This window comes from Oxyura jamaicensis, chromosome 2, assembly GCF_011077185.1.
Source record: "Oxyura jamaicensis isolate SHBP4307 breed ruddy duck chromosome 2, BPBGC_Ojam_1.0, whole genome shotgun sequence".
In the NCBI taxonomy this organism is placed as follows: domain Eukaryota; kingdom Metazoa; phylum Chordata; class Aves; order Anseriformes; family Anatidae; genus Oxyura; species Oxyura jamaicensis.
The window spans coordinates 95674898-95700413 of record NC_048894.1 but is presented as its reverse complement, the minus strand read 5'-3'; the positions used below and the strand labels follow the sequence as shown (position 1 = coordinate 95700413).

Below are 25516 nucleotides of genomic sequence, written 5' to 3'. Positions count from 1 at the left end.
ATAACACCAGCAACCATCACTGTAAAGGCCCAGGTCATGAGCGGTTCCCTGGATAGAAAGAAAATGAGAGACAGTGGAAAACATGTAAGATAGAAATAAAGTGGTGCAAGACCAAAGAGGGTTCTGATTTGAAATATTTTATGGCTTATTAAGATAATGTTTCAGTTATTTTTAAAATTGTATACCACTTGCCACGTATTAGAAATGACAGGTACCTTCTACTAAGAGATGTTGAATTGCACCTTAGGCATCCCTTCTCTTCACTTCTGACTCACCCTGCCTCCTCCTAGCGAGAACTAGTTTTTTGTCAGTGAAAGCATTCCCTTGTAGAAGTTTATTATTTGTAATGTAGCTTTCAATCATTTTCAGTGCAACTGTGTGGCCAGTTCTTAAGCTAGGTAGGCAACCGTTGAGCTGGCCTTTACCACATGAAGCAAGACTTTGAGGTTACAGTGGAGACTTCCAGGAAAACTCAGATAATTAAGGGAAAAAAAAAAGAAAAGAAGAAAATAATAATAAAAAAAGGACATATTGAATGCTAGGATTTGTTAGCAAAGCAATAGACAACAATGCTGCCTGTAGCTGTCCACGAGGAGTGGTTGAGAAAGCTAGGACTTTTCAGCCCAACAAAAAGACACCTAAGAGCAAAAATGAGACCTACACAATAACAAGTAGCATCGGGAGGGTGGAAAGGAGTCAACTTTGCAAAAGAGCCAGGCTCTTTATTCAGAGGGCAGCAGGTCCATGAACGTCCTTGCCAAAGAGGTTTGTGGCTGAAAGAACCTTACACCCTTTGTAGGGGAGACTGGGTGACGATTTTAAAGAGAGATCCACTGGGGCTACTGAGAAAACAAACCACATCTGGTTCAGGAAACCACCAATGTAAAAATAAATAAATAATAATAATGCTGAAGTCTAGGAGAATGTTAAGGAGGAAAACCCACACATGCTTTCCCTAACTGTGCACTTGTGAACACTTGTGAAACTGTTGAATACACTACAAAGCTAGATGGCATGCAAGGCCTTTGCTGGAACCAGTACAGAGATTACTAGGTCATTATGCAGACAGGGAAATTCCTGATTAACTGGAGATACCCCTTGGAGGCTGGCATGGATTTTAAACCAGAAAGAGTCTGATAAACGTTGTATCTCCAGAAAAACAATTTATAATAAATATTCCATAATCATGCACCTCACCTCTGAGCACAAGCAACTTTTTTAGCAGAGCTGAACAATGTACTGTCCTTCTGATAATCCCACAAGAAGGAAGAAGGGGGGCAAAGGCAACTCCAGAAGTCTTAAAAGCAGTCATAACGTCGAGTCAGTGAAAAAGCATCCCAAATGAATGTGGATATTATAATTTTTAATTTATTCCTGAAATTCCCTGGAGTTTTTATTGAACAGACTGTTGCTCGTGACCTTCACGTGCTAGAAAATCAGCAGGATCAGAATTACTTCCCTAATTAAGCAAGAAAAATTAAAAATGCTTTAAAAAGCAGTTTAATCTGTTTATGAATGCAAGCCCACAACATTACACCTCTGGTTTGCAGATAAGAGACATTCTGAATCCCTCTTTCAAGGGTGAGTGGTTTTACAGAAGGAATGTTTACTAGTAAGTATGGTGGATGAAGTGTATAAATGAATGTTTGTTCAGTTGAGTCACCACTTTCTATTTTTTTTTTTTTCCCCCTGACTACAGTTTGTATTTTCTTGCGTCAGGAAATGTTGTAATCTTGACAAAGAATGAAATCCTCACCCTGCTAGATTTCATTCTGGAAATTTTACCGCTGACTTGAATGACATTAAGATTCGATACAGAATTTCTAAGGCCTTACCTAAAAACAAACTATGGGCGTTTACTCTGGTTGGTAAAAGTGCCTTGTAGAGAAGCTCCTTTTTAACTTAGGGGAACTTGCAGGGATTTGGCTCAAGCTGACACTGATGTAGGTTGGTCCTATAACAAGAGAAGAATGGGCCCAAAACACAGCCCTGCCGAAAACATTTTAACCAAATTATCTGAACCTTCTCCTGCAATACAGTAAAATTGCTAATGTGACCTTACAAATGAAACCGAGAATATCTGATGCACCACTGCCACTGCACATACTGAAAGCCTCTCACTAGTTTTGAGGGCGAGAATTCCCCTTCAGATCCAGTGGCAATGAAAAGATGTTGGGGAAAAAAAAAAAAAGGGGGGGGGGGGGGGGTGTCTTGATTACATTCCAGTCACGTGGAAGTTCCCAGCCACAACCCCAGCAATACTTGTTATAGTATTTTATCACTTTTGGTTATGCCAGTGGTGGACTGCTGGAAAGCACGACAGGAGCCCTGCCACTTAAGACTCCCCAGGCAAAGTGCTGCACTTGCATGTTCCCTGAGTGCACCAGGCATGAGCTCTCAGCAGCTGGAGATGCCTATTTTGGCTTACTTTTGTCAGCAGGGAAATTTTACTGCGGACCAGGTGTTGTAGGAGATAGTTTCTGTAGCTACCAACTTTCCTGCTCTGCTATCGCTGGGGTAGATCAACAGCAGCAGCTGTAAACCATTTGAGCATCGAGGTCACTGGGTGAGACCTGTGAATATGCTGGAAAAGACACAAATAACCAGCGCAACCAGTGAGGAAGTGTTTCTCTCAAAATAAAATCTGCTTTGTCCTAATAGATCTCCCTCCTACTTTTACACTCTATTCAGTGTAACTGCTCTGGTGAATAGGCTAACGTATAATAAACCTCTCCTGCTTCATTCCTACCTGGGAGACCTCCTTTCTGCAATACCATACAGGTGATCTTCAACCAAATGCGGGCTGTTTTTGCAGCAAATTAAATTAAAAGAGCATTGTATCAGAATTTCACCAATCCTAGAAACCTACAACACAGTTTTTGCCATTAGTAGGTAACAGTTTTCCCCAAAACTAACCTGCAGTATCTTTTTTTAGATCAGAAAGTTTCAGAAAATGCTGCCACGTATTCCTCAAAATGTCCCATCAAAACTCGCTGAAAGAGTTTCAGTTTTTCAGGGATGTGTTTTGGAAGGAGATCTCAATTTGAACCATGTCGCGCTCCTGGGAGACTGTGGGAGAGAGCAATGTTGGCTGTAACACAGTAAGGGCTGTTTTCCATGACACAATGGAAGCTTTATTACCAGTTCCTGCCAGCGCAAATCTTTTGATAGTGAAACCAGTGTATCTGTAATAATAATGTATTAAAAAGGCAACAGAATTTTGAAATGCTCTACTGGAAAAAGATCTATCTTTGGAAACATAATGTAAGTATCTGGGAAGTTCTGTGTTTATTGAGCAACTCTGACTGAAATACCATTCCTAGAACAAGTTATCTCAGAGATCACATATAAAGGAAAGATTGCAGAGAACAGAGCTGAGCGGTAAGATGAAGTGAAGGAGTCATGTTAAATGAATTGCACATCTGGATCCTGGTTCTGAATCCATATATTTGAGAACTAAGAATGAACTCAAGTGGAAAAAGAAAGTGCTGCAAAAGCTCTTCCTTAGCTGGATGTACAGCAGTTCTCCACCCTTTCAGAAGTCTTCATGGTCCGTATTTTTTATTGTTCTGTTATTAACAGAACAGTTTATCAGATAACAGTAGCCATCAGATCTGTAAGAGGCCCTTCAGAAATGATCATAGACGTGCAATACAAGTCTGAGTCTGTCTGTAATTCAGCAAGTCCAACTCCATCTGCACATTAACATTTTTTTCAGAGGTATCTTTTGCCATCAGAGGTAGTATTTTCCCAGACCTGAAGGTGGAACTCTTGTTCCTTTGATGATCTTTGTGAGTGCCACAGCATTTTGCGGTCTTTTTTTCTGCCTTGAAGAAATAAGGAATTCTCTGAAGTCACTGCTGGGTTGACTGGGAGATCATGTTAACAATGGTAGCAAAACTGGACAGTTGGGTAGGAATGCTGTGTGCACAATGAGATGTGCCAGAAGCTCTTCAGATATTGCCTGTTAGAAATCATACACACACAAAATCTTTCTTTTTGGAAACATCATTGGGATCCCATTCTTTTTTATTTAAAGATAGAAAAGACCAAGTGGTCATATCAGACTGCATAGAATCTCTAACTATATATTCTACAGCAAAAGTGCAGCTGTGTATGCTTAAGCTATAGTACATCTTTGGAAAAATTATCCATTTTTTTATTATCAATTTTGAATTGTTTCAAATTAGATTCACAGAAAGCCAACGCTGCTTCTACTCCTCACGCATCTCTAAGCCACACAAGTACAGCACACTTATGATAAAGGCACCTCTTCATCTGCATTGGATTGTGCTTTTAAAGTATCTAAAATTAATGTACATTTTCCACACCTTTCATAACTTTCTTCTGGACTCTTTCCAATACTTAGCATCCCTTTGAAGTGTAAATACCCAAACTGGATGCATTATTTCAGTAATGGTTTAATTAATGCTATAACAAGGACAATACATCCAATCCAGTTGTAAGTGATGTTCCTCTGGCTTTGCTTCAGAGTATGAGCAAAAGTTTTATTCCGGGAGCTCATGTTCAGCTGCTTACATACCGTAATGCCCAGGTCCTTTTCAGTGTTGTCTCATGGCAGTTACTCTCCCTCAGGTTTCAAGGGAGGCCCTGAGCCTTATCTTGAATGTCAACTTTCAATTTGCCTGTCTTCAGAAAACTATTATTATAAACGAGGTTATCTTGAAAAGTAAGATGTTGGAATTTATCTAAGTGACCTGCTGTTACTACTATGTACAACAGCATAGTAGTAATTTTGTATTTTTGTCTAAGTTACTCCTAATAGTACCAGGTCAAGAATAAGCCTCCTCAGAAGACATCTGTATGACAAATTTTTGCTTAAAATCATGTCTCTTGAGAATTCTCATTTGAACCAGTTTTGAATCCACTTACTATGAACTACATAGACTTTGCATTCCATGCTGTATTTGAGAATAGCATAGTGTTCTAACTTGGATGGAATCTATTAAATCAACATTATTACCTTTATGAACCAAACTTAAATTCAAGTATGTTTAATCAAATCTCTTTCATAGAAGTGTGTTCACTGGCATTTAATTATTGGCATTTAATGACTGTATCCCAGGTCAGAATTTCCATGTTTCTGCCCAACACCTGTGTCAAACTGGTTATGCTAGGTTAGCCTGGGTCATCGTTACCATTTTTTAAATATATGATCATTGTAAGCATTTTTTAAATACTCTGGCATTTATCCAGCTGTATTGTGAGCAACAGACTGTGGTTACTGTGGATTTGGATCCTTTAGCCCCTAAACAACTTTAATTGCAGTAACTACAATTTCCTCCCCACGTGCCCTATGAAAAAAAATCTAGCAGTCTGGAATGATGTGTATGCAAAGTGGATGGCTAATATATACATACGGATTCTCTGGCTGATTGCTGCTAAGAAGAATGTGTAGGAGCTGAGGATTTTGCCTGCTTTTCCCTGGCTGAGGAATCAAATTTATGGCTTGAAATACCCATTTTCACAAAACTTACAAAAGTGTTCTCTGAACTAGATCAGAACTGGCCCAAAGGGTATGGAATGACAGACAGATGCACAGATAACATAAATATTGTTCATAACATCAAAATTATCTTTGATTGGAGATCTTAAGCCAGTTTTCTTAATACTACTGAGTACAGTTTTTTTTTTTTTAAAAAAAAATCTATTTCAATAGTGGCACAGCATCCTCATTAATTGTTGCTATAGAGATATTGCCGGGTAGCCAGATAGTTTTCTATCTCTATTCAGAGGCGGCAAAATGACCAGAAGTGGCAGCAAGCTGCCCTTGGATGTTTTACTCTGTGTAGATGAAAATTTATCTTATAGCTGCCAGTATGCCTACCTGGAGCAGCAGCTCTGGTAGCCAGAGGTTGAAATACTGGGATAGGATCTAATTATCAGTGTAAGATACAAACAGAATTCACTTATTTTCAAATTGGAATATTCATTAAATACTTACTTTCTGAATGATGTTGTAAATGGGAAAGGGCACAGTGAGAGGAGAACGGAACCTCACTGGCACAGCCTGGACTGCATTTGTCCCTGTTGCTTTATATCTCCTAAGGATATAAAACTATCAGAGTGCCCAAAGGAGGGCTATGAAGATGGTGAAGGGCCTAGAGGGCAAGACACATGAGGAGCAGCTGAGGCCCCTTGGTTTGCTCAGCCCAGAGCAGAGCAGGCCGAGGGGAGGCCTCATGGCGGCCTGCAGCTCCCTCACAGGGGAGCGGAGGGGCAGGCGCTGAGCTCTGCTCTCTGGGGACAGCGACAGGACCCGAGGGAACGGCATGGGGCTGGGACAGGGGAGGGTCAGGCTCTGGGTTAGGGAAAGGCTTTGCACCCAGAGGGAGGTCGGGCACTGGGACAGGCTCCTCAGGGACGTGGTCATGGCACTGAGCCTGACAGAGTTCAAGAAGCATTTGGACAACGCTCTCAGATACAGGTTTTTTTTGGGGGTGGCCCTGTGTGAAGCCAGGAGTTGGACTCAGTTGGACTCGTTGTGTGTCCTTTCCCACTCTGGATGTTCTGTGACTCTGTGATCCCTAGCACCTCACTGGGCAATGTGCCGGGCTTTACCTAGGTTACGTGTTATGAGTTACCAACAGGATTTAAGAAAAGCTCTTAAAATATTTGGGGGGCACCAGGCAACCCGTGGCCGCCTTCCAGAAGCAACCATTTAACCTTCCTCCCGCAGCGAGCTCCTGCCCCGGACCCCCCTGCTGCTCGCGGGGCTGACGCCGGGGCGAGCCATTGCCCCTGCCCTGCTTGGCTACGGCTCCCTCGCCCACCTCGGGGGCAAACCGGAGGCGAAAGGGCGTGCGGGCGTGTGTGGTGTGTGTTTGTGAGTGGTGTGTGTGTGAGTGGTGTGTGTGTGTTTGTGCCTCGTGTGCGTGGCGGGCGGGGCAGAGCCGCTTCCCCGCCGCGGGTGGCGGGGGGGGGGGGGAGGAAGCCCAGCCAGCTCCGTGCCAGCGCCCCGGGCCCGGCCGCTGCATGGTGAGGGGCTGCGGCGGGGGATCCGGGAGGGGGCCGGGAGGGAGAGAGGGAAGGCAGGGACGGAGGGAAGGAGGAAGGAAGGAAGGAAAGGAGGAGGCCGGGGCGGACGCGGGGTTCCGGCGATGGCGGCCCGGCCGCTTTCGCTTTCGCTTCCCAGCCGGGGGAGGCCGGGGCTCGGTGCCTGCGTCCGTGCCCTGCCGGTAGGAGCCGGCGGCGGGGGGTGGGAGGCTGCGGGGCGGCCCCGGGACCCCCTCCGAGCCCCAGCCCCGAGCCCTGGCCCTGCCGCGGCCCCGGGGCCCGTCCCGCTGGGGCCGCTCCCCCCGCGGCCGCTGCCCGCAGCCCGGGTGTTCCGGGTGTCCCGGGCGGGGGGCGCAGGGAGGCGGCCGGTTTGGGGTGGGGGTTTGGGGATTTTGGGGGTTTGGTTTTGGTGAAGGTGGCCACAAGTCGCTGGGCCAGCCCGGGGTTGGAAGAAGGTACAGCGCAGGGTGACGAGTGGCTTTGCGCTGTGTTTCCCAAGGTTTTCTGCTCCCTTCAGGAGAAATGAGCTGGTGTAGTCCACTCGGTGTAGGACACGTAGGACATAAACCTTTCCTTACGTCCCTCATCGCTCGCTGCTTGTGTCCCTGGCCTGTGCTGGCAGGGTGGGGGAAGCTCAGGCCTCGGCCACCTGTTGCAGCCATGGTCCAGGAAAACAAAAATCGGTGCGAGGGCTCTAATTGCAGGTTGCAGGGCGTTGTGGCCAGGTACTGCGGCTGCTGATCCGCTGTGAGCTCACTCTGCCGGTTCAGCAGTGCTCAGGAAATGTTGACGTTAGTCCCGTGATGTCCGGCCTTCCGTAGCTGGCTTAACAGTGTGAACCAGACAACGCAACAGGCCCATCGTGTTTGCTCCGGCCCTCTCAAAATGCAGTCGTGTGCCCTTCCCATATCAGGTTTGACTTGCTGGGTGATCCGCAAGGGCACAGGTCCACTGGGAGCCACAATCCCAGGTTTCAGCTTGCCACGTACAGCCGCTAATTCTGGTGGTTCTGCAGGAGATCCCACGTGGACAGCTCTTCACCCCACTAAGTGGGTGTTCGTGTCACTTCGTGAACACTCCAGGGCTAGTCACCGTGTATTTCAGCCTAACAAAGCTGCTTTTCTCTGGTTCCTTTCATAGCCAGTGCAGAAAGGTGTAGTCCAGAACCAAAGTGCCCCCTGGCCGTATCCCACACGTTCCTCACTCACTACAGGCCTAAGCCAAGTGAGCAGCAGTGAGTACTCTTTGGCACTCAATTTTGAGGCCAGTACTACTCTGAGAAGTGTTTCAGGTCGTTGTATCTCTCTGTATTTCAGCATCCCTGTTCTAATTCTTTGATTATTAAACTCTAAACTGTTATTTGCAATGAGAGAAGGAAAAGGTTTTTTTGGCCTTATGAGCCTTAAAAACAAGGCATCTATGCTGGAGGTACTTCTAGGAGCAGCGATTGTTTAAAGTGTCATAAGTGAGTCAACATCAAATGGATGTGTTACATTGCATTTCTCTGGGTGAGCGGAACTCTTCAGATTTATTCCTCTTTTTCCTACCGTATTTAAATAGAGAACACTGTGCAGTTTACCAGAAGTTCATGAGCATTACGTTTGATTCATATAACAGCACTTACTGAAGTTTTTGGTACAAGTATATTACCGTCATAGCAAGACTTTTCTGATTGACTACAACTATGTGACTGTGATTTCTATGCGCTGCCACAAAGTAAGCGGAGATTTCGGGTTACTGTCAGAATTAAATTCACACTTTCACAGTTTGGAATTTTATGTCTGAAAATCCTTTCACCCTTTACACCTATCTGACTTAAAAGAGTGAAATGTGACAGCATATGCTGCTTGGACCTTCACTATCTGTAAGAGGGAGTGATTTATTACTTAAAGATTTTGTATGCTTCATATAGCCATTTATTTAGTAAAATAAAGATCAAGCCACCGAAACACTTCAGTTTCTGTTGCATTGTGAAAGCTGCGTTCAAACGATAGCATGTAGACTAATCTTTTTATGAAAGATACACTTAAATAATTTTAAGTGTACGGGGTGAAGAAACTGGAGTTTCTTGAGTGGTAAGAATCATAGGTGATTTTCAGAAGTGCAGACACCAAGTTAATGGTATTCTTTAACGCTAAGTTTACTGCATAATCATAGTTCCAGTCTGGGGCCATCTCCAGAAAATGTAAATATTAGAAAGAGAGGTATATATAATTTTTGCCACCACCTAATACTTTGATAATGCTGCCGCATTATGCTTTGGATGTATCTTTTTATTATTTATTAACACAACTGAAAATTATGCTGCATCTGGGTCTCGATCACTTTGTTACTTTTGTCACTGAAATATAATTGCATTTTGGTACATGAATTTTGGATGAGATAATCTCTAACAGGCCTATAGCATCAGTGTTTGAAATGACATGATTTTGTAATTTCTTTGTTTATCGAATTATCTTGCACAGTGAATATAATGAAGAATGGTTAATTACGTATGGTTTTATCTAACTTTTTAATTACTGATTTAGTGATATGGTACTCTCTCTGGCTCTTTTGCTCAAACTTAGATGTATTTTATAGAATCATATCAGTGTATTCGAGGCTCACAGAAGTCTAGATTTGGTTGGGCTTGGAGCTTGGTAAGTACCCGTAGAGAGGAATGTCCCTGAGGGACAGAGGGTCAAGGGATTGACTCTTCCCCTCTGTTTGGCACTTGTGAAACCAGCAAGGTGGTTAGGGGGAGCACATGATAAACTGGGAGAAACTGGGTGGTGTGAGTGTGGTCAGCCTTAAGAAGAGAAGGTAGAGGAAGGGGAGATCTTAATGCAGTGTGTGGGAAGGTGCTGAGTAGGCTCCTTGTGGAGACACATGGCAGTAATAGAGAGTCAACGAACACAAGCTGGATTAGATACAGGGAAGGGCTGTTTTTTTTTTGGTTTCACTGGTTTCTTTTTCACCTGAAGAACTGTCAGACACTGGAGCAGTGGTCTGGTAAGGCCATCCAACTGGACAAGGGCCTGTGCAACCAGATCTAGCTTGTGCTAGGTGGCTTCTGAAAATCCCTTCCAACCTAAGCTGTCCTGTTTTTTGTGATTACTCAAGAAACAGCTGTTGTAGCTTTGGAAATTTAATTATTAAAGTTATCCTTAGGAAAACACAGACACAATGAAGTATGCAAGAAAGCTTAGATTTCCTTGACATTGCATCTGGAACTGACATACTGTTAACACAGAACCATCTAAAGATAACTTTATTTAGTATATTACATTAACTTAAAAAAAAAAAAAGGTAAATCTTTCTTGCATTTTTTCTTTTCGATAATTTATAGCGTAGAATTTTTATTATGAAAGCTGCCATATTTTTTGAGGAAACATCAAACAGAAGAGAATGTAAGGACTTTTTACGTTTCTCCCTAAATTTCTTGCTCTTAGTTTGTGGTGAATGGTAGGCATCAGTGCCTTAAAAAGGCTCTTAGACACTGTTACGTTAGTGAATTTGCAGTCTGGGCATTTGGATGGTGGAGAAGATGACTGTCCAGGGCCCTGCATACAGCTAAATACTTGAATTTTAAACCATGGCTGTATTCAGATTACCTGCCCAAGATGTACGGCTGCATTAACTCTCCTTCCACGGTGGAACAATTTGAAAACCAACAGGTTAGGTGACTTACATTCTTATCAATCTCTAGATACCGGTAAAGGTTAGGTACCAAATGAGGGTGAATTTAGCCCGCTCTCAGCTGTATTTGTTCTACTGCAGAATGGGCTGTGGTTTTCCATTTGTGTGAGAAGTCCGAAGAAATTGTGTCATCTCTTCTTCTACACAATTCGGTGTTAAAGAAAAGCACGATTTGGAGACTAAATTTCTTTGAGGAACCAATTTTTAATTAATTCTAGCTCATAAACTCGTGGATTAGTTTATAAGCTGTCAGGAAATTAAATGTGTGTTCAAAGAGAGGAAGTATTACAGTTTGGCGTAGGATGCTTTTTATCTTTTGTTCACGGTAGAAAAAAGTCTGGTCTAAGCTCAAAATGGAGTTCAACTGGGAGATACGAGTGGCTCTTTCAAAGGTTTTAGGGACCATGGTGACCAAGGTATAGTAAAAGAACAGGTGTATGTTTTATCACCTTGCATTTAGGTATAGTGTTTTTAGGTGGAAAGAGTAAAGCAGCACAAAAGGATATAAGTTCTTCTTACCTGAAAAATGCGAAGCTGCCCACTGCATCTATATTTGAAAATTTGGACAAAGAACTATTAATATTAAATGCATTGGGTAAGGTAGGGATTTTTAAGGCTCCTTGGTAAGAATGAAGGTCTCTCTGCTGACAGGAACCACAGAGCTCACAAAAACCTAAACGCTCCCCCTCCACACTGGCACACTGTAGTTAGAAATGAGAAAAATGATGTGTGATTTTAACATTAATAATACACTTGGCTGAGTGAAAAATAGATTTATTATTTTTTTTACCTGTTACGTCCTGCTGGGCCTGATCTGTAGCAGGAGGATTACGCTAGTTTAATTACTTTAAATTAGTTTGCTTACTGGAAGTGTAACCTGATGTGGTTGCTGTCGTAGTACAAGTAATTTAAGATAACTAATTCAGCATGTGTCTTTTTACTCACGTAGTTGTACAAAACTTTCTCATACACGTCTGCCCTTAATTCAACTTAGACTTCCTGTTTTTATTAAAAAAATATATATATATACAGAAAGTAAATCTCGTTTAAATAACCTCTGCTTATGCAGTACTAAAACTACAACGTTATCTCACAATAATTTTTTTTATCCCTTGTGTGCATTCAGCATAATGGAATTCCTTTATATTAGTCACGTGCTTCGTATATAGATGCTATTATATGCAGCTGTATACATGTTGTTATATACATATTTATTTTAGAGAAGGGAAACTTTGAAATTATATTTTATGCATTTACAAATAACAGAATTCAGGAGGCTTATGTACTGGTTCTGCAAATATTTCAGTAACCTGTTTAAACCCTTTGTGGGATGATGCCTTAGTCACCAGCAGAGGACAAAGGCAGCTTGGAGTGGAAATCTTCAGTCAGATGCTCTTGATCTCTAGAAAGTGAAATTCCGGATCTAATTTTATTGTGGAGTCTTTTCAGGATATGTTTTGCAATTTTTCAGATAATTCAGAATGTTAATTGGTAAGACTTGAACTCTGACCAACCAAAGCATCTAATCGCAAGCTTGATTGAACCAAAGGCATCTACCTGTCCTTATGCTGCAACACACATTTGCATTTGCCTTATTTATCTAGTTACTTTTTTTGTTAGCGTTAAATTTTATCTATGAAAAATGATCTCCAAGTCCTGCAAAGTTATGGGAATAATACACTTAAATGCAAATAAAAATGCTAATAAGGTAGGCATTTTTAAGTAGTCGATGCTGCTCAAATGTGGTTTTGGAATAGATGTGGACATTATTGGAAAGGTGGAATTACCTTATTTTGCTTTCTTTTAAAAAGTGATTCTAAATTATTACATTTTTGTAAGCCTGTAATTTTCTTTGTGTTTATTGTTTTCTTTTCTTTTAGGGTTTTTTTACCTGGTAAAGGTATATTGTGCAAATATTAGCTTGAAAGGGGCCTTTTAGGATGTCTGAAGATGATGAAAAAATTAAGCTTCGTCGAATTGAACCCGCCATTCAGAAGTTCATTAAAGTGGCAATTCCGACAGATTTGGAGAGATTAAGAAAACACCAAATAAATATTGAGAAGGTTAGTGTTCACTTTTTACTAATATGGCTCTTTTTACACTATAGAAGCCGTCATCTTGAAAGATTATACACAGATTTTGATGAAAAAATGATTATTAAATGTTTTAGTTCAAATCTGGCTGAAAATGAAACTTCTGTATCATTGTCTGGTCACTCGGTATGTACAAAGGCCTCTACATTTGTGGGAACCAGTCAGTTTACAGAGTGAGAACCAATGATGTTTTGTGTTAAAAAGCTGTGGTAAGGAAAGCATGCTAATATTCTTACTTGATTTTTAATTCAGAGTTGTTTGCTGCCAACTATTCTGAATAATTTACTGTTTGTGCTTATCTTTTTCTATATAGGTTTTTAAACTGAGCTAAAGAAATAGATTAAATTCATAAACTGAATAGGAAAATAATAGTACCACATTCTAGCATGTATATATGCTTCTTGTTGATATTAGCTCACTTTTGATAGTGAAACTGATTACGTTTCCAAGAAAAAAAGTGTCGAGTTAAATTCTCGTGTATGCTATAGCCATGCATATACTGCTAAAATAAACACCCCCAACACAATTGTCTGGCACGAAATGGCCTATATCCATATTATTAAACCCTCATATTCTGCAAAAACGGGATGGCTACATCCACACTGCTGTGTCAACCCCTTAACTGCAGAAATTCTTTAAATAAGAGAGCCATTTGACCCGGACAAAACCATGCCAGGGACAGTTGTAAGAGTTTAGCAGTACTGGCGATCTGATTTTAGACTCAAAACATTACCTCTGTTGATTAGAATAAATATGTAGCCCATTAGCCCATGGAAACTGAGACATTGGTTCATCAAGGAAGGTGGTAAGAGATTTACTAGAACATGTGACACCAATAAAAAAAGAAGAGAGTGAGTGACTCAGTAGATGACCGTATAGTCATAATACCAACGCTGCAATGGAAATTTTGAAACTGCTAATAAAATACGTATTTGTTTAGAAAAGACCATGCTTACCACCACAGAAAAATGAGTGACAGGTAGTGTCCGGAGTTCTGCAAAATTCTGTACGCGTTGGTGGAAAATCATACATCTTATTAATTTCACTGGGCTTATTCACAGTATCTAAGTAAATGTGTATATGTAAATGTGTGCAGGACAGCCATCTACATTTTTTTAACACATGGGGAACAAATGAAGAAGTTGGAAGAAAACATAATTTGTGAACATGAGTTTGATTTCCTGAAAGGTGTAGTGTGAAAGGTGTGTGTAATGTTACTGTTGAAACTTTTATATTTTTCTGCTGTCAGTTGTTCACAACTTTACCTTAACTTTACTGTAACTTTACCAAGTGTGCAACCTTTTGGATGACATATTCCGTGCCTTGAGTAGTTTGGGGATGGGGAGGAGGGAAAATAAACCCTTGTATTATTTCTGAGAACGTAGTCAGAAAATAATGTGTTGTTTAAGTACTAGTCATTTCTTTTTATAAGAAATGGTTAGCTTAAGGGATAGCAAGTGTTGGTAGCTTACAGATAGTAATTTCTAAAGCAGTGACATGGTTGGAACAGTAACTTAAGATCTGTTTGTGGAGTGGTCTTTGTTAAAAATATTTTGCTGTGCCTGTAAAAGTCTGCTGTATTTTGACCAGGAGGTACGACTCTGAAAAAGAAAAATGGTTTGCAAGTACTCAGTAGACACTGGTTAAACTCCAACAGCTGGAGATTTCTGAAGAGTTTACCCAATGCTGAGCATGCACTTGTGAATGAAAACGGGGAGTTTATTTTCCTATTTTCTTTCCCACAATTGTGTGCAAGAGGAATCTCTTCCTGGATTGTCTGAATAGAGGATAAAGAGTTGGATGGGGAGCTTGTGAAGAAGTACCTCAAGATGGAAAGTGAAAATGCAGAAGTGGTGGTTGACGATGGAAAGAGGGAAAAACTGGGACAGAGGAAGACCTGGGACTGCTGGGACTCACGATGGCTGATAATAGTTGGACTCCTTTCCTTAAGGGTGTAATAAGGATGCAATAAGGATATGAACTGCAATATTCACAAATTGAAAAGTGTAGTAGTACAATATTTGCCTGAAGCAATAGCTTCTTAATGAGATGAGCTATTTTTTCAGTCAAGGCATATTGTTTACTCTCTGTTATTCTATATTTGTCTAATTCATCACATTACCTAGATGCCAGTGGATTCAGCATTTTCTTGCCTTGAAACCAGCCACTTTGCTGCGGCCCTGTTCTGTTCTAGAGGCCAGGAGCTGTTTCTGTTCTCCTTCTCCACAGAAAACAGTTAATTGAGGGACTTTGTGTTGTAGCCGGACTACAGAGTGGTAGAGGATCAGTGTGTATGGTTTGGTGTGCATGGCCAGTACCTAGCAGTGGCTGCAGAACTAGCTAATGGCAGCTAGCAAAGAATAATGTGAAATAGGGTGGGATTCAGGGCGCTTAGAAGAGAGCTTTGTAATGTCTTTGCCACGCAGGCAGTTTTATTCAAATAGAGATGGTCTTGGTAGCTAAGTTGTTCCAGTAAACAGAGGATGGCATAAAAGCTGTGCCCTTGCCTGAGAGGAGCAAATGGGTGGTCATGGAAAAAAAGTAGAGCGTTGATGGGAGGGGAGGCTGACCTGTCGGTACGGAATGGGAAATGGTTAACAAGGCACATTAGCAGGGCACAAATGGTTTTCTTGCACTTTGAAAGTTGATGGTGTAATTAAGGAGGGACAGTGGAGGGGATGAGCAGAGCTGTTATGCTGCTTGAATATGTTTGGAAGAGTATCACTTTGTACGGCTAAATAGTATCTTTGCTATGTATTGTTCATTTATGGAAAAATACCCCAAACACACTTACTTAGCGTCCACAAACATCCTAACAAGAAGCTTCAAATGGCATTGGGTGCTATAACGGGGGTTGATTTCAGGAACTTCTACATTTGCTCCATGTATCTGGCCAGTGAGAAGGGGTAGCCAGCTACTGGTTGATCCCGCTGAAAATCTCTTACGTATTTAAACAAAGAATAATTACGCCGTATCTACCCAGATAGTGTCACCATGGAAAGGGATAATACACATTTCCACTTAGTTCAGCCGTGTGTCGCTAAACTGAAGTCTTTGTTGACCAAGCAGCTCAAATGAGTTAAGCATTCTTGTTTTGCAGACAAAAGGGAGAGTCTTTGTAAGGATGATATTCTGTGTCTAGAAGAAAATGCAGAAATTTTACATTTTTAATGTAAAAATCTGAGGCAATCTGAAAGTATTTAGGGCGTTCCTTTAGTTTTTTCGGTTGTTGATGATGTCGGTGTGAATGATCTGTTCAGTCAACATAATAAATTTGCATATCAGAAAAACCCTTAAATAATTGTAAACACAGATCTTAAAATTAAGGCGTTAAGTGCATTTCCTCTAGAACATCTCTGTTATGAAAGCTAGAAGTGGCAGTAAAGATTTAGTACAGATTTGTCCTTCTGATTTAGGATACCTATTAATAGAAAATATCTGCATCCCTAGACAGCGTCAATCTTGACAAATTTGATATTGGAATTAGTAATTAGTGGAATTATTAGAACCAAGTAACTATTCCTAAAACTTTTAAGTAAACACTTGGTAACTATACCAGGAGGTATTCAGCCGTACTGAAGACTTTGGAACTTCTTTGTAGTGATTAAAAAAATGTAACATGAACATTTATGAGAAGTAATACATGAGTATAAAATTAATCCCTAAATGTCTGATTCTTTAAAAAGTCCACACTTCGCGTAACATTCTAAAAATGTGTTTCTTTATTTTTAAAATACTTTTAGAGCTGTAAGAACTATGGATATTTCAAAGTCTCTATTATTGATAGCTTTATGAGAACGTGATAACAAAAATAGAGCAAACCTCAATTTGAAATCTATCCCTCTAGATATTTGTAAATGATCAGAACGTTGGCAATAGCGTGGTTGAAGTACTTTCATAATCGTTTACATTTGTATATCTTATATACAATTGTGGCATTTTAACCATAATGGATGTGTTACAGTGCTTCTGTGAGCTGTCAGCATCAGCAGCTTAAATGGTTTTCTCAAAAATATTTTTTGTAAAATTAACTTTCAGCCATGCAAACCAAATATCCCTGGGGTGAGAGGATAATTCTGTAGAATCTAGTCTTGTTTATTTTACAGGCTACTTTTAAGCAAAAATCACTAATTATGTCAAATTGCTTAGAGCAGCAACATTATTTACTTATGATGAAGCCAATATCTCTAACCTCATTTCATGAATATTGATTTAAACCCGAGGTTCCAGAGATAGTCCAAACAATTAATCTACTAAATCACTGTTTGAAGAAACTATAAAATCAATATATAATGAAATTTGACCTTGAGTATACCTTTCCAGAGGAAGTGTCTACCATATATCCATCATCATAGCATTGCTTCTCAGAGGTGACAATGAAACACTCTTTTGAGTTCAACTTTACATGTGAGCGTTTCCAAAGATTTAAACATTAAGAAATCAGTAATCTATGCTTGTTTTTATTTTTCATTTCATTTTTTTTTACCCAAAGTTTTCTGTTTTTTTAAAGGATGTTATCTGGATTAGAAGGCCTTTCACTCCAAAGCTGGGGATAAAATGTGTGCCTATCAAAAGGAATTTCAACTTTCTGTTAGCTTCTGTTAGAAGAAAGCAAGGTGGAGAGGTGGAGATACTGCACGCTGCCCTGAACTTTGTTGGCGATAGGTGACTGTCCTTAAAAAAAGCATTTTAGCATTGGCTTTAATGCTTAAAAAAAAAAAAAAGTGTTGAAAGGCACAGCATTCTTTTCTCTGTTGCTCTCAGTTTTAATTTCATTTCCTGTGACTGCCAAAGTTAAAGCATTTTGTGAAACACTTTGGCTAGGGACCACTGATGTGGTGAGAAGATACCTAAAGGAGAGGTGACACAACATGAGAAAATCTGAATTCTGCAGTCTTCATCACAGTGTATACATTTGCCTAAGACGTTTATTGTCTAAACTGACATTTATTAAGATTTTAGAAACATTAGTGGGCATTGCCTGCTACAAAAATGAATGCAGGGGGTGTTTTGAAAAGTTCTGAGTTGTCTCCATGTTTACTGAATACTTTCAAAGACAAATGGAAGGGATCCAAAGCATAAGCACAAAGGTCTTCTTCTAAAAAATAGTTTTTAAAAGAGAGTATGACAAACAGGAAAAGAGATTGAGTGTCTAAGAGCAACCTTATGTTTTGTGTTTCTGATGTGGACTGTGAACTATTTGGCTATAGCATAGTTAAATATGTGAACAGTCCATCAGTATTTTAACTTCATGGACCTCACTTAGTTTTTTTTTACGTGTAATTCTTAATGTTATAGAATGGCAATGTCTGTCCTCAAAGTTTGCTGTCCAGTTTGTCCCAGGCCCGACAAAGTGAACACTGCGCAGGAGTATCGCCTGCTTTCTGGTGGGTGACAAAGAGAGGTTAACAAGGAAGAATTCTCTGACCACATGAATGCCATTGCCCCAGGTGCCTTAAGTCATTGAGTTGTTTGACGTCATCACTTGCATACTATGAATTTCAAAGCAGTGCATTAAATAAATGTGCTGAGCATTTCTGCTAGAAATGATGAAGAGCAATAAAGGTTTCCTAAGGAATTCTTGTTCTTCTTATTTGGATTTATTATTATTATTATTATTGAGAATGTGGACAGTACATTGCAGTCAGTTGAAATTGAGAAGATATTTTTTCCTCAAACCTTTCCTGTTCCCTCCTCAGAAATTGTTTCAGTACTTTCTGACCAGTAACTGCTTATCCCTCATCCCCATTCCTGTTTCCTTGTTCTTCTCTTCCTTTTACTGACCACCTTGTAACTTATCCCACAGCAGTATCAGGATGATGCAATATCTCTTCGCTGTTAAAAACTGATGTCAAAACCCTGATTATCTGCAATTCAGTGAAAATATGTTTTGCAAAATTATTGACGAAATACATTGCCATTTCCTTCTCTAATTTTGCAGCAGAAATGCCTATGACTCAGCTATTTTACCATCAGTTTGGGAAAATTTAAAGTGATTATTGAAGTTTCCTTTTTCTGCTTAGCGATTACATGAAGTATTTTTCCTTTGTTTTAGTATCAAAGATGCAGACTCTGGGATAGATTGCACGATGAGCACATTAACGCAGGACGAACAGTTCAGGTAAGGATACTAAAATCACTGTGACATTAATGGAATCAAATTCCATATAATACTGGCTGCTTCAGAGACAGATCTTGACAGAGAAGTGTGTTTGACAGATGGATTTGACAGGTATGTGGTATTGCTTTACTTTGTTTAAAAGGTTAGGGATTTCCTAATTGTGTCTTACGAGGCAAATACAGTCAGAAAGGTTTTGAAACGTATAACAACAATGGGTCATCACTGGGAATTTTCAGAATTCTTGAACAACACTTCTTAGTCACCTTTTCAAGTAAAGCTGTCTTATAATAAATTCAGTTGTGTAAACTTACGGTGGTGAGTTTTTAGATACTGAGTATCATTCCAAATACACAAGTAACTGCTGGTATCCAAATCAGTATTTGTAGATAGCTTTAAGTGAAACAAAGTTTGGAGACTTTGGTCTTTAGTAAGCTATCCTATTGCATTACTAAATTAGATGAAGTTAATAGCAATAATAAGATAATATTAGTCCTAAAGCATGGTTTCGGACCAAACACAGAACATCTGGACTACTACTTTGGTGTGCAAATCTATTATTAGATGCATCATATCATCAAAGGATGAAATACCAGACCCGTTTGTCTGCATGGCATCATCTCGGTGACTTCATGCATAGTCAACCATAACTCAGCAGACAGGGAATCTCACATCTGTTTTTTAAAAAAATGCATGTCTTGATGAAAATGGTGCCAAAGCTAATGCCAAACATCAGTCTTCATGCTGCTAAATAATATGCAGCCAAAGAAGATTATCAGGGACCAGATCTGCATTACAACATTCTGCTGACGCAGATATAACAGCTAGTGGTTGTAACACTGCTGTACTGGCAAAACTCTGGGAACAGATGTATTTTAGCCAGCAGGAGAGGCATCTTGTGTTGGTTTCACGTGGTTTTCAGAGCAGGGGTAAGATTTTGTTGCTAGAACAAACCATTTGTGACCCGTACTGCCTCAAGACAAGCAGGCTTTGCCAGTAGGGGTAGCACAGTTTTAAAACATTGCATTTTATAATTATGATACTGTGAGTTCCCATGTTTCTTGCAATACCTTCCTGACTCCTATGGGAAACCAGGCCAGAAAAGAACATGAAAACAATCAGAAAGAACTTAATCCTAATTGAACAACAGTATGAGACAGAAGTCAGAGCTAGAGTTACATGTCCTTTTTGAGGACTGGAAGGTATTAATGGGGTTTTATAGTGTAGATGTTAAGAAGTTATACATGAAATCCACTTGATTTTTCTGTTATTTGGAGGTTTGCGTGTTTATTATGTTTTTCACCAAACATTTTTGAAATTTGAATATAAGTTTATTGTTAGTGTTGGCAAAAGAGTCTGCCAAAGGTGTTTGCAAAATCAGTCTTATTAAAACAATGTCAGTCTAACAGATGTGTAGAAAGCAGGTGTTTGCCTATGTCTGTGCTCAAATCTATTTTCACGTATAAAGGGTAGGAAAGGCTACTCTTGGAACTCCTTATCATGGGTAGCATTTGTCTACCAAGACAAACTTTTATCAAGAGTTAGAGAAATAGTCATGTTGAGGATGTTGTTTTTAAATACAATAAGTGCTCTAGTAATAAAAACTCTTACTTGTCTCTGGAAAGATTTATGTTTGTCTTGAGCCTAAAGCCTGCCATTTTCACTTTCCGTCAAAACAAATTTTCTTATTTTTTATATAACGCTTTTTGCTTTTAGATCTGGATGCAGGTTACACATTAACACACGTTCGGGTACCCACAGAGCAGAATAAGTATCTGGGTCCATGCAAGAAGTGTGGCGTAGCTCTTTCGTTTTAATTAAATAGTTAGTAGTCTGGAGTACTTGATAATAAATTATACGACATGTAGAATGTGTTTGCTGTAAGCTGTTTAAATGTTTACCAATGGACTTGTGATCTGTTTGTTTGTGAAGAAATCAGATTAATTATTGGGATACCAAATGTTCTCTGCAGCACACACTTTGCTCTCAAAATTAGATGTTGTAAAAATACATTAGGAATCCCTAAGTCAATATTGACCCAAGGCATCCGCCACAGGTTTTAGACAAATATATGCACAGCCACTCTACATTTAATCCATGTGCACATAATTAGCCATTTTTCTGAATTTTCAGTTTACCCAGAATAATTACTTCTGTTGTACGTTTGATGGTCAAAATTATAATAGAAGGATAACATAAGTGTATTACACCTCTTCTTTCTGTTGACTGGGTGCCACATTAAAAACTTCTAAAAAGGAAAGTGAAGAAAGAGGGAAAATCTTTGTATGAGACGTGATGTGAAATACTTTTAGAAATACTAAGAAAATAGCTTTTGTATACAATACTGTTTATGGTATCAGTGAAGGGTCATGTAAAATCAGTTCACTACTGCAGCCTGTTGACATCTGTAGGGTAAATATAGCCATAATTCAGATTTTCTTTGACCAAGAAATTTTTATGATATATCCTTTATAACATTACTTTGAACAAAGTACAGAGAAGGTGACTGGAGACAAGATTACATTTGCGCAGCTAAGCTACTGCCCATCACTAGTAGAGGAGACCAGTGAGAAACTAAAAGCAAACTACAAACACCTTCCTCCCATCCACCCTCTTCTTCCTCCTCCCCCCAGAGTGGCACAGGGGAACAGTGAATGGGGGCTGTAGTCAGTCCCTAACACTGGGTCTCTCCTTCACAATCACTCTCTTTCCCTGGCCTACCATTGGGTCCCTCCCACGGGATGCCATCCTTCCTGAACTGAGCCTGCGGGGGCTGCCCACAGGCAGCAGCTCTTCCAGAACTGCTCCCACACGGCTCCGTACCACGGGGTCCATCCATCCCCCAGGAGCAAACTGCTCCAGCACAGGTCCCCCACGGGCAGCAGCTCCCCCCCAGACCCCCTGCTCCCCCTAGACCCCCTGCTCCCCTCTCCACGGGCTGCAGCTCCGGCCTGGGGCCTGCTCCTGTGGGGGCTTTCCATGGGCTGCCATGGTAATGGGTAATGTTAGGAGCCGTGTAGGCTAGTGGGGATAGAGTGAGTGAAGTGCTGGAGTTTGAGTGCTCTGGGGACTTCAGTATTGCCAAGGACGTGTCTGAAGCAGATACTTGTCTGGGGAATTTTTAGGTAGCTGTTGTTGGGAGCCTTAGATAGAACTTCATTTTTTTTCCCCATAACTGGTGGAGATACCACACATTGCATGGAAAAGACCGAAGTCGTAAGTATAAAATGACCCTTTAACTCAAATACCCTCTGTCTTTTCAAGGGTTTTTGGCCTCATCTCAGCCCGTTGACATTTGTGTAAGGTGAGGCCATGCAGGTGCAGTGTTTATCCTTGTGTCCAGGGCCTCATGTTGGGTCAACACTGAAGCACTGCATTGTACTTAATGCTCTGTTACTACCCCTTTCCATTGTGCTGTTATTTGTCCATAACGAGCAGCATGCTCTGGCAGCGTGGCCCGGGCTCTGTGCCACGTCACTGGCAGTGCAGGTCACTGTGTGTGTTTGCATGCAGTTGAATGGGAATTGAATTATTTCCTTTTTTTCTTGTCACCAGTTACTTTTTTTCAAATGTAATGAAATTGCTTGCACACAAGAGGCGGGTGTTTTTGGTACAACGTTTGTGGTGATGTCCTCAAGTGTTACGTATTTGAGTACGAAGTGGTGATGGTATTTTTCGGTGTCCTATGTGAAAACACAGCGTCGATTTTTCGTCATTACGTTACCTTGAAGATTCAGCTGTCACCATTAGTGAGAAAAAATAGTGCTCTGAAAAAACAAATACTGAAAAAGATGAAGAAAAGAGTTCTCTTTTGTGTAAATAAGGTTTACTGGTTTGCTGAAAATTGCTGTTAAGACTTCAGAATTCCTTCGGGAGTCTGTCACTTTTCTCACCTGTCCAAAACATCTGTAGACAAACTGCCATTCATAAAACATCTAGGAGGAGCTGAATATGGGAAGATACTTTGTGTTTTTAAAGGTAATTCTAAAAGCTGAATGATTATTATGATTCCCTCTCTCACTTATTTAAAAATATGTGCTGAGGTGAGCTTAACGGGCAGATGTATGCAGTCATTTTCAGCAACAGGGACTTCCACTTTCTTTTTAAAAAAGGTTTAAATGAAGCCCTCTTGGCTCATTTGTCTCCTTTTGTATTTTATTTTATGATATAAATTTGTAATTTATTCTGTACTTTTCACTGAATGGTTTGTAAAGATTTCAAAAGGAATAGAAAAGCAGTACAACGACAACGTGTGTGACTTCTCTGTTTGGTTCTGGTTTGGATGTGTTGATAGAGTCATAGGATTTTCGCAGTAGTTGTGAAAATCATGGCACCTTCTATTTGCATTTCTGAAAAAAAATGTTATATTTATTTACATAATCTAGTATCCTGGTGGGTCTCTTAGCCTTACCTCCAGATTTGTGGATGCTTTAGAAAAATTGGGCTCAAACTCTGTGTCTCTTCCTCAGTTCTGCACCTATTCAAAACAGTGAACCTTATCTCAATAGGGTCCTTTGAGACCCAGTGATGAAAGCTTTGTATAATAGCCATTACTTCCATTGTTAAACAAAAATATGCAAACTGCATAAAGCTGTGAGAGACTTAGGGATTTTGGTGGAGAGGGCAAGATCAGAATTTATAACAACGTTGGTAAGAGACCTGAAAAATCAATATGGTCAGCGTTGGCAGGACTTTTCCCAGATGGGGCCCCACGCTTTTAAGGAGATATGGACTGATTAGGGGGTATTCAGAGAGAAGAATGAAAATGGTCAGAAAATGAGACTTATTTGGAAAGACTGAAAAAAAATTTTTGCCCAACAAGTGCCTGACAGTGGCATGTTGTCTGCTTGCAAACATGAAAAAGATTGCTGCACAGATGATAGGGCTTGTCTTCCACTGTTTTGAACAGAATTAGAAATACTCAGTTTAAAATTATGCAAGAGATTTCTGCATTAGATTCGCCATGAGGAAAAATGCAGTAGGAATTAGGATAATGAATTCTTGCAATATAATATCAAGAATGTTGCAGCTCTTCACAAAGAAGTCCTTTTAAGACCAGATTAGATAAGCAACTGTCAGAAATAAATAGGGACAACTGATCATGCTTTGAAGGGATGACTTCACAAAGTTTTTGCTAGCTTTATCCTACAATTGTTGTGAGAAAGCCATTTGAAACAGGTTGTTACCCTCTTCTTCTTCTTCTTCTTCTTCTTTTTTTTTTTTTTTGAAATTTAACAGACCAAAATTCCAAATATTATAAAGAAAAAATCTGCATCTTCTTGCCAAATCTGATGAATTCAAAACTGAGGAGCTTGCATAAATTATTACTTTCCTTGCTGAGTAAGCATTGTTTTAAAAATGGAAGCATTTGAGAAGAGGGTGATATACTTTTATACTCTACCCAGAGATTAAGCTCTGTCCCATTAAAAAGATTATGAAAAGAAGTCACAGTCATTTGCATTTCTGTAACATTTATCAGGTTACTCCCTGGTGAGCTCCTAAGACACCTCCTGACAGCGGGGCTTCAGGCCCTTTCGAGGCTGATTCCATGTAGCTTCTGTTTAATTGACAGTAAGTGGAACAGGAGTCCTGCCCACATCCCCAGTCTAAGAGGTACTAAACTTGAATTTCACCAAATATGCAAATGCCATCATTTGATTCCTCTGTCTTCTTTCTCACAAATATTTGATCAGCAGTATAATGATGAGCAATGAAACTATGGTTCTGATCAACTTCACTCAGTCCTCTGCATATCATAGAATCATAGACTGCTTTGGGTTGGAAGGGACCTTAAAGATAATATATATATCTATAAGCATATATTACATGATTCTTGCAAACAAAATAATTAAATGCTGTGTCTAGATATTCGCATTTGGTCTGTTAAATTTCATTGCAAGGTTTTATAAAATGAGAATTTTGGTGGACTATGACAATGATGGCATTCTCCCCTTCTTAGTGCTTATGGGCAGGCCATGGCAGAAAGTAACAAGAAGAGTAAGGTAGTTTGTTAAATTAAGGTGAAAAATGTATACAGAAAATTATTGTACCATGCTTCTAATTCAACTTATTTTTTGTGTCTATCTCCCTATTTGTTTTGTTGTTAATTAATGGCTTTACCTGGGATTAACCTTGAATAATGTAGCCTAAATTGACTGGTGATAGTATTAATTTAAGCATACAATAGAATATTCTCTCAGTAATTTGACAAATGATTTTTACAAATCAATGGTTCTTTCTTTGGTTGCCTAATAGGACTTGTGCAGTGGTACTTGAATTTGTTGTTGATTAATTTCCTTCTTCTCTAATTCTATGTCTTTTTTTTTTTTCATGCATATTAAAAAATGTTAGTTCTGCTAGAGTATATATAAATAAGTTCAGTTTGCTTCCTCCTTTTCCAGGTATGCAATATTGCTTTCCTAAGGCATTACCTGCACCTGATTCGCATGACTGAAAAAAAAACTCTTTTCCTAACCTCTCCGTGGTGTTAATCCATTCTCTTGTTCTGATATTAGAATATTCAAACCAATTGGTAAATAGTGCAATGAATAATATACATTATTATATCTCCTTATAGTATAATGCAGTGAATATAGTTTTTATTATATTT

The 25516-nt window shown here is 39.8% G+C and overlaps 1 protein-coding gene across 3 annotated transcripts in view; it reads left to right on the top strand.

Annotated features, from left to right (window-relative positions):
- Window positions 1–6704: 6704 nt before the first annotated feature.
- Window positions 6705–25516, top strand: part of STX17 (syntaxin 17) — a 30166-nt gene continuing 11354 nt past the window's right edge. The window contains exons 1-3 of one of the 3 annotated variants that reach the window (XM_035317159.1): window positions 6705–6820; window positions 12576–12758; window positions 18844–18909. In XM_035317159.1, coding sequence (XP_035173050.1) covers window positions 12636–12758; window positions 18844–18909 — 189 coding nt within the window. In that variant the 5' untranslated portion in view covers window positions 6705–6820; window positions 12576–12635. Of the gene's footprint in view, window positions 6821–6869; window positions 7000–7055; window positions 7200–12575; window positions 12759–18843; window positions 18910–25516 lie in introns of those variants that run through there. The other 2 variants (XM_035317158.1, XM_035317157.1) reach the window with 2 other exon arrangements.